At 46.8% G+C, this 9308-nt stretch overlaps 1 protein-coding gene across 1 annotated transcript in view; it reads right to left on the bottom strand.

The window, feature by feature from the left end:
• MACO1 (macoilin 1) overlaps positions 1–9308 on the bottom strand; it is a gene marked incomplete at its 5' end in the record, with an annotated part of 58847 nt that overhangs the window by 4233 nt on the left and 45306 nt on the right. The window contains one exon of the mRNA XM_006159472.3: positions 2545–2719. Within this exon, the coding sequence (XP_006159534.1) occupies positions 2545–2719 (175 nt within the window). The remainder of the gene's footprint in view (positions 1–2544; positions 2720–9308) is intronic.

The following is a 9308-nucleotide window of genomic DNA, read 5'->3' as shown; positions in this document are numbered from 1 at the left end:
CTCTGTTGCCATTACTCCCTGAGGTGACAGTGTTCTTCGCTGCCATCTTCTGCTCTCAGAAGTCATCCTTCAAATTCTATTCAATGTCACCTTCTTCATGAAGCCCTCCTAGATCTCTCCTCTGGCCTTTCTCGTCCTCTGCCTCTATCTAATGGCAGCAGTCCTTTCTGCATGGTGTGCCTTAGCGTGGCAAGCTCAGATGTGGTCAGGGTCACAGAGCCCAAACTGCCTTCCTAACACTGAAGGTGCGCAGGGCTGCTCTTTCGACAGGGGTCCTGGAGGATCCCTTGAATAGGTAGCATTTGAGAGAGGTGGAGAGGAAGAGGGGAGTGAGCCAGCGAGTCACGTGAAGGCTGGGGGAAGCCCTCCTGTGGGAGCAGCAATGCAGAGCCCTGACACACGGGCATGCAGGGTGGAGGGGCTCACTCCACTGCGTCTAGAAATTCATTTTCATCACAAAGAAATGAATGTACAAGGAGATGAGAATCAAACACACTCCTGTTAAGTCAGACATTAAAGAGATCTGCAAAACGATGCCACTTTTCTCTTCTTCGTTATTTATTTATTTTTTGGAGAGGTTTTTGCTATAGAGTGCGTGCGCTCGCCAGACAGACAGAGAGACAGAGAGATAGAAAGCGAGAAATCACCCCCCAGGGGGAATGGCCACGCTGCAATCCCTTCTCCTTCATTCTCCTCTTGGGATCTCGGGCACGCACGCACACGCGCCCGGCGTGAGTTTAAGCCACCAGGTCTGGGACTCAAACCATGGTTAACTACATGGGAGTCCAGCGACATAGCCATTATGTTAACTGCTGGGCCCTCTTCTTTTTTATTTTTAATTTTGCTATAGGGCATGTACATGTGAGAGAAAGAGAGAGAGAGAAAGTGAGAGATCACCCCCCCAGGGGAATGCACACACAGCAACTTCTCCTCTCCTCCTGGGATCTTGGGCATGAATGCACACGTGCTGGGCATGTTTCTCAAGTTGCCTGTTCTGGGACTTGAACTGCATAGTCAGCCATGAGGGATCCAGCCACCATCACCTCTACGCCACTGGCTGGCCCACTAATTTTGTTTGTTTTGGAAAATACATAAAAACATGTCATTCACATAACATGTAATATGTTTATTACATTTTTTAATTTATTATTGTTTGGAGAGGTTTTTTTTTTTTTTTTGCTATTACATTATTTTTAAATGGATTAATAAGTAAAGGTTTTCATTTCTAGAAGGGAAATACTGACAGATACAATCCACCTGAAGCAGACCTCTCTGGTGTAGTCAGTAATTTTAAGGTGTAAAGGGGTTCCTAAGACCAAGTCTGCGTACCACTGTCCTCGCAGCTCCTCACTGGGTTCTGTTGTGTTCATCCGTCTCCCCTCGAGCTTCCAGGACAATAGGCAGAGAGTGGGACAGCTCTGTAACTCCCTGTCGAAAGACTCTTTCGAATACTTTTCAGGACTCTATTTTCCAGCACTCTAGTCTGTTCGGTAGCTAATCAATTTATTGGACCAAACCCAAACTTGTGTCCATCACGCCCCTCCGTTCCTCCGTTCAGAGCCTTCCAGAGCCCCCGGTGTCAACCACAGTAAGGTCCCAAGTTTTACTCACAGGCCCAAAGTCCCACAGGAAGAATCTGGCTGTCACAGCTCCTGCCTCGGGGACTCTGGTGACATCGAGTCGGGCCAGCACCCCCACACCCTGCCTGCTCCCAGGTCGGGCCTGCACGTGGCTCCCCCGGCAGGCAGTGCTCCCCCACTACCTGTGGGGCTCATGACCATGCTCCTTCCCGTCCTGACCAAAGGCAGCCCTGCACACCCCCCTCCTGCCTCGCCACCGCTTTATTTCCATGCCCGCACCTACTGCCAACTGATGCATTTCCTCCTGGCTGCTTCAGAGTGTGTCCTCGCCAGGGAACTGCAGTGCGCGGCAGTCAGCCTAAGCAGCTGCCACGTGGCTGGCCTGCTCTCCAGACTCCCACGGCATTTCTTCACTCGCAGCCTCCACGCCAGGCACGCAGGCCAGCCGCGGCTCGGAACCCAACCAATCGTACCTGACTCCTCTGTGGAAGCTGCTCCTTCCTCGTGAGCCTCTGTGCTCCTCTGCCCGTGCCCCTCACCCTGCACCGCTGCTGCTCTGCCAGCCAGCCCGTTCTCATCAGCAGCCCCGCTCACTCATCGGCTCCCCTGGGAACGGCCCTCTCTGAGCCCCAACTGGGGCAGGCCTGGCTTCCGTCTCCACTCCCACAGGCCCTGTGCGCTGCTACCCCGGCATCTCCTGACGACTCTGCGGTTCTCTTCTTCCTCGACACCACAGCAGGCTCCTTGGATACCGAAATCCACACTTTCCCCTGCGTGGCCTGCACGCGACGTGCTCTCGTCTCAAAATCTGCCCACAGATGAATTAACGCGATGGCTTCTACACTTACAAAACCACCTGAAGGGAACACTGAAATGCCCTCTGGGCCAGAGCTCTTGGGGGCTCCGCTCTCGGCGTGCTGTGCACGCTCAGTTACCCCACCTCGCCCGGCCCACTGCTCCCTACCTTGGGCAATCTCCAGCTGCCTTTTGGCGTCGCCCAGGGCGGAGAACAGGTCCAGCTTGATCCTGGTCTCTGCGCTCAGGCTGTTCTCTAGGTGCTGTGTTTTGTCTTGCATGGCTGAGAGGGCTGACATTAACACCTCCGTGTCCTTCTCGTTCTCCTTGTACTTCCGAAGCTCCTAGCAACATCATCAGAAACAACAATGCTACAAGGCGGTTTTGGCCTCCGTGTCTACACATTCGCCTGTAATCGCAAATTAAATCCCATTCTCCTTGGGCTGGCCACTGGAACACAGAATCCTGGTGCTTCCGTGGGTTTAGATAACACCGTGAGAGCAGACAGCAAATGTTTAGGTGGCGAGGTGCACACACAGGAACACCTCGCAGGTAACCATTTGTGTGGGGCATGTGTCTACATAACGATAGACTTGGCCTCCAAATAAAACACTTTTTTTATTAGAGATTTTGACTATAGGGCATGTGCACTGACTAGACAGACAGAGAGAAAGTGAGAGATCACCCCCGGGGGATGGCCACGCCAGTCCCTTCTATTCCACTCTCTGCTCAGGATTTTGGGCACACATGCGCACATGCCTGGTGTGAGTTTTAAGCAACTGGGTCCAGGACTCGAACCATGGTCAACTACATGGGAGTCCAGTGACATAACCAATATGCATCTGCTGGTTCCAAAACACTTTATTTTCTTTTTGTTTTTCTTTTTAGAGAATTATTTTATTTAACTTTATTTATTTATTTAAATTTGACCAGAGAGAGACAGAGACAGAGAGAGAGGGAAGTGAGAAAACGAGCCACTAGGTCCAGGCCTTGAACTGTGGTCAGCCATGTGGGAGTCCAGTGTCCTTAACCACCACACCACCTGCCACCCCCCAAAAACACTTTCTTAATAACATAATTCAGAGCGGTAGAACTGTTCTGTCGGCTGCTTGCAATGTTGCTGTAATACTGTAGTCAAATTTGCCAAAACTCTTTTCTCAACTTGCACTAAAATGGCAAAATTGTTCCTTACTTTGGCAGAGAAGGCTGCAGAAAAGCTCACTTAATAAACGGCTGGCAAGGGACCAGCAGATGGTGTGATGGCTATGTCGCTGGACTTCTGCGTGGTCGATACTGTTGAAGTCCCAGACCCGGAGGCTTAAAACTCACGTCAGGCGTGTGTACGTGTGCACCTAAGATCCCGAGAGGAGAATGGAGAAGAAGGGACTGTACTGTGGCCAACCCCCTGGGGGGTGATTTCTCCCTTTCTGTCTCTCTCCATGTCTCTGATGTGTGCACATGTCCTATAGCAAAAAATCTTTCTAAAAAAAAAGAGAAGAAAAGCTCACGTAATAAACAGCTGGGAGTATAGCCGATAAATATACATAGACATCTGAAGTTTTTCTTGTACAAAGAGAAATCCAAACTTATTACAGAGAATTCAGAAACACAGAAAGGGACAAAAAAGAAAATGAAATACAGCCATGACTCACCACTGAAAGCTTCTAATTTCTGTTTAGTCTTTTTTGTGTATATGTGTATTACTTCTAGTGTAACTGGAATAATACCATATGCAGTTTTCTATACAATCTTACAAAAAACTTGTATCTCAATTACTTTGAAAATGAAAATTTTAATGACTGTGTGATATTCGTGCATACATACATACATATTACTATTTAAACAAATCTCCCATCGTTAAGATCGTTTCCAATTTTTTTGCATTTATACTCATATACCAATAAAGTGAACACTTTTGTACATCAATCATTGTGGATTTTTTTTTTTAAGCGAGATTTTTGCTATAGCGTGCATGTGCTCACCAGAGAGACAGAGAGAGAGAAAGTCAGAAATCACCCTCCAGGGGGGATGGCCACGCCACAATCCCTTCTCCTCCATTCTCCTCTCGGGATCTGGGGCATGTATAAACACGTGCTCATGAGTTCCAAGCTGCTGGGTCTGGAACTTAAACTGCAGTCAGCCACACGGGAGTCAAGTGACACAACCATTATGCTATCTGCTGCTCCGATTTGGGGATATTTTAACATATTTACCTTAAGCTAGATTTCCCTAAAAAGGGAAATATTTTTAAAGTGTGATCTCACAGCCAGCAGGTGGCGTGGTGGTTCAAGGCTCTGGACTCCCATATGGCTGACTGTGGTTTGAGTCCCAGACCTGGTGGCTTGTTTTCTCACTCTCATCTCTCTGGTGAGCACACAAGCCCTATAGCAAATTAATAATAATAATAATAATGATAATGATAATATAATAAATACTTTTTTCTGAGAACCAGCAATTAGTGTAATGGCTATGTTGCTGGACTCCCATGTGGTCGACTACATTTGAGTCCCAGACCCAGTGGCTTAAACTCATGCCGGGTGTGTGCATGTGCGTGCGTGTCCAAGATCCTGAGAGGAGAGTGGAGAAGGGATTGCAGCGTGCCCATCCCCCCTGGGGGGGTGATTTCTCACTTTCTGTCTCTCTGTCTCTGTCTTTCTGGCGAGTGCATGTGCCCTACAGCAAAAAATTCTCAAAAAAAAAAAAACAATTCTTTTTTCTAAAAAAGTGTGTAATCTTTGTCAGAAAGTTACACTTCCACCAACAATGTATAAGGCCTATTTGTAGCATCCTCACAAAATCTGATATTATCACTGCGACATTCTCAGTTCATCTCAAAGGCAAAAGATGATTATCCGATTTTAATCTGCGTGTCTGATGATCAGTGAGGGAATATTCTTACGTTTTTATCAGTCATTTGTATTTCTTCTGTGAATTATCTGTTCACATCCTTTGACTATTTTTCTGCATATCTGAGAGTTCTTAGCATTTTTATGAGCTTCTTATATATTGAGGGTATTAATCCCTTATTTATTAGGTTGGTGCAAAAGTAACTGGATTTACACTGTTGACCTGTGCCATTTGAGGGTCCAGCAGGTGGCATAATTATTACTTCATTGGACTACTACGTAGTCGACCGGGGTTCCAGTCCTGGACTGAGCGGCTTAAAACTCAAGCCGGGTACACATGCATGCCCCAAATCCCAGAGAATAGAGAAGGAATTGTGGCATGGGCAAGCCCGCTGGGGGCCGATTTCTCGCTTTCCGTCTCTATGTGTCTCTGGCGAGTACATGCACCCTATAGCAAAAATCTCTCTTTAAAAAAAGAAATTTGGCATATGCTGTGAGATACATCGTTAAATAAATGTGGTTATGTTATACATCATCTTAATGTGTATTTCTCCCTTGACTTATTTTTTTGCACATGACTTACAACTTGCTGTCTAATTTATATGTATTTTAGACTATGGAAATGAAGTTAGACAAAAACCAAATCTGAGTGATTCTCAAACAAATTGAAAATTGAGCCGTCCAGCAGAGGGGCAAGTCACAACAGCAACGCACTGTCCCAGGAGCTGCTAACAAACGTGTGGCTCAAGAAGTTCCACAAAGGTGGGGAGACCCTCGAAGGTGAGGAGCGTAGTGGCCGGCCACCAGAGGTTGACACCAACCACAAGCAACGATCCGAGTTGATTCTCTTCCAACTATGTGAGAAGTTGCCGAAGAACCCAACATCAACCATTCTACAGTTGCTGGGCATGTGAAGCAAATGAGAAAGGTGAGAAAGCTCAGGAAGTGGGTGCCTCATGAGCTGGCCCAAAACAGAACTGTTTTGAAGTGGTCTCTTATTCTGCATAAAAACAAACCATTTCTCGATTGGATTGTGACGTGTAATGAAAAGTGGATCTTACAACGATAACCAGTGATGACCAGCTCAGTGGTTTCACGTTTGGTGGGGTCTGACCCACGACAGCTTTCTGAATCCCTGTGAGACCATCACATGTGGGAAGTGTGCTCAGCAGGTGGGTACAGCTCCGCTGCACTGGAACCGCAACTTCTGTGGCCAGCACCGGTCGCCACAGAGGGCTGCTTCCGGTCCGTGACAACGCCTGCCCACACCTCACACAACCGATGCTTCCAAAGTTAAGTGAATCGGACTACGTAAGCTCACCTCATCCACTTTATTCACCTGACCTCTGGCCAACTGACTGCCATTTCTTCAAGCACCTCAACACTTTTTGCAGGAAAAATGCTTCCACACCAGCAGAGGGTACTTTCCAAGAGTTTGTTTAATGCTGATGTACAGATTTTTAAGCTACAGGAAAATAGAAACATTTCTCACTGGGGAAAATATGTTGATGATAAAGGTCCCTATTTTGATTAATAAATAGGTGTTTGAGTCTAATTGTGATTTAAAATTTACAGTTCAAAATCATAATTGCTTGTGCACCAACCTAATATAATACTTGTAACATCTGTACCTTCCAAAATTGACTTTTTTCACTTTTTTTCCACTTTGTGATTTCTTCCTTTCCTTTTACGGTTAGTAAGTTTTCACCTGTTTCAAAATGAAATAAATTTGACTGTACTTTCACCTAAAGATAAGAACAAAAATTCTTTTCTTCTGCAGTCGACTCTTCACCTGGAATTTCTTTTTGTGTGTTATGAAAAGCACTTCCCGCCCCCAGGTTTTTGCCATAGGACATATGTGCCCACCAGAGAGACACAGGAAGAGGGGAAGAGAGAAATCACCTCCCAGGTCAGATGGTCACACCACAATCCCTTCTCCTCTCTCCCCCCTCCAGGATTTTGGGTACACATGCACACATGGCCGGTGTGACTTTCAAGTCAAAACCAAATCTGAGTGATTCTCAAACAAATTGAAAATTGAGCTGTCCAGCAGAGGGGCAAGTCACAACAGCAACGCACTGTCCCAGGAGCTGCTAACAAACGTGTGGCTCAAGAAGTTCCACAAAGGTGGGGAGACCCTCGAAGGTGAGGAGCGTAGTGGCCGGCCACCAGAGGTTGACACCAACCACAAGCAACGATCCGAGTTGATTCTCTTCCAACTATGTGAGAAGTTGCCGAAGAACCCAACATCAACCATTCTACAGTTGCTGGGCATGTGAAGCAAATGAGAAAGGTGAGAAAGCTCAGGAAGTGGGTGCCTCATGAGCTGGCCCAAAACAGAACTGTTTTGAAGTGGTCTCTTATTCTGCATAAAAACAAACCATTTCTCGATTGGATTGTGACGTGTAATGAAAAGTGGATCTTACAACGATAACCAGTGATGACCAGCTCAGTGGTTTCACGTTTGGTGGGGTCTGACCCACGACAGCTTTCTGAATCCCTGTGAGACCATCACATGTGGGAAGTGTGCTCAGCAGGTGGGTACAGCTCCGCTGCACTGGAACCGCAACTTCTGTGGCCAGCACCGGTCGCCACAGAGGGCCGCTTCCGGTCCGTGACAACGCCTGCCCACACCTCACACAACCGATGCTTCCAAAGTTAAGTGAATCGGACTACGTAAGCTCACCTCATCCACTTTATTCACCTGACCTCTGGCCAAATGACTGCCATTTCTTCAAGCACCTCAACACTTTTTGCAGGAAAAATGCTTCCACACCAGCAGAGGGTACTTTCCAAGAGTTTGTTTAATGCTGATGTACAGATTTTTAAGCTACAGGAAAATAGAAACATTTCTCACTGGGGAAAATATGTTGATGATAAAGGTCCCTATTTTGATTAATAAATAGGTGTTTGAGTCTAATTGTGATTTAAAATTTACAGTTCAAAATCATAATTGCTTGTGCACCAACCTAATATAATACTTGTAACATCTGTACCTTCCAAAATTGACTTTTTTCACTTTTTTTCCACTTTGTGATTTCTTCCTTTCCTTTTACGGTTAGTAAGTTTTCACCTGTTTCAAAATGAAATAAATTTGACTGTACTTTCACCTAAAGATAAGAACAAAAATTCTTTTCTTCTGCAGTCGACTCTTCACTTGGAATTTCTTTTTGTGTGTTATGAAAAGCACTTCCCGCCCCCAGGTTTTTGCCATAGGACATATGTGCCCACCAGAGAGACACAGGAAGAGGGGAAGAGAGAAATCACCTCCCAGGTCAGATGGTCACACCACAATCCCTTCTCCTCTCTCCCCCCTCCAGGATTTTGGGTACACATGCACACATGGCCGGTGTGACTTTCAAGTCACTATGTCCAGGACTGGGACCACAGTGGGCCATGTGGGAGTCTAGTACCTTAATTGACAAGCTACCTACGGGCCCATGGCTATGTGACTATTCCAAAATCTTCTACTGACTAGTCCTCATCTCTTCCACCTATCTGACACCCCCCACCTTTACTATACATTTCAGGCTTTGTTTCCAGACCATCTGTCCTACCCCACTGAATTGCCAGTTATTTCTTACCCTCCCACATAATTCCAGTCACCGTAACTTTACAATATGTAACGCTGGTTCTGAGTGCCAACTACTTGCTACGCTACACACAGCCCCTAAAGGAACCATGCCTGCAGCATCAGCACCCTTGCTCCTCCCACACTGCTCGGCCACACCTGCGATCTCAGAGCCATCAGGAGGGTCAGCTCCCTGGCGAAGGGCAGAGGGTCAGGCTAAGAAGAGATGTGCAAGTTCCAAAACACTGACCTGGCCTTTAACCCGAGAGGCTGAATTATCTACAGTAAATCAAGCCTTGGTAGGAAATACGGCAAGAGACTGCCCCCTTTTTCTGGTCTGTCTTAGGACCTGGTTGCATTAAATATGAACTGAAAGAGCTAGACAAGATTGGAGCTTCCACTCTTTTTGTCAGATAGATGTTTTCAGGTGTGGCAGGATCTGGTTCGGGCTGGTACTGACAGAGCCCTCCCCACACAGCAGCACAGAGCGCAGACCCACACGGGGGGGGGGGGGGG

This window comes from Tupaia chinensis, unplaced genomic scaffold (assembly GCF_000334495.1).
Source record: "Tupaia chinensis unplaced genomic scaffold, TupChi_1.0 Scaffold000628_1, whole genome shotgun sequence".
Classification (NCBI taxonomy): domain Eukaryota; kingdom Metazoa; phylum Chordata; class Mammalia; order Scandentia; family Tupaiidae; genus Tupaia; species Tupaia belangeri.
Note: the sequence above shows the minus strand (reverse complement) of the source record. Positions and strands in the feature narration are given on the sequence as shown.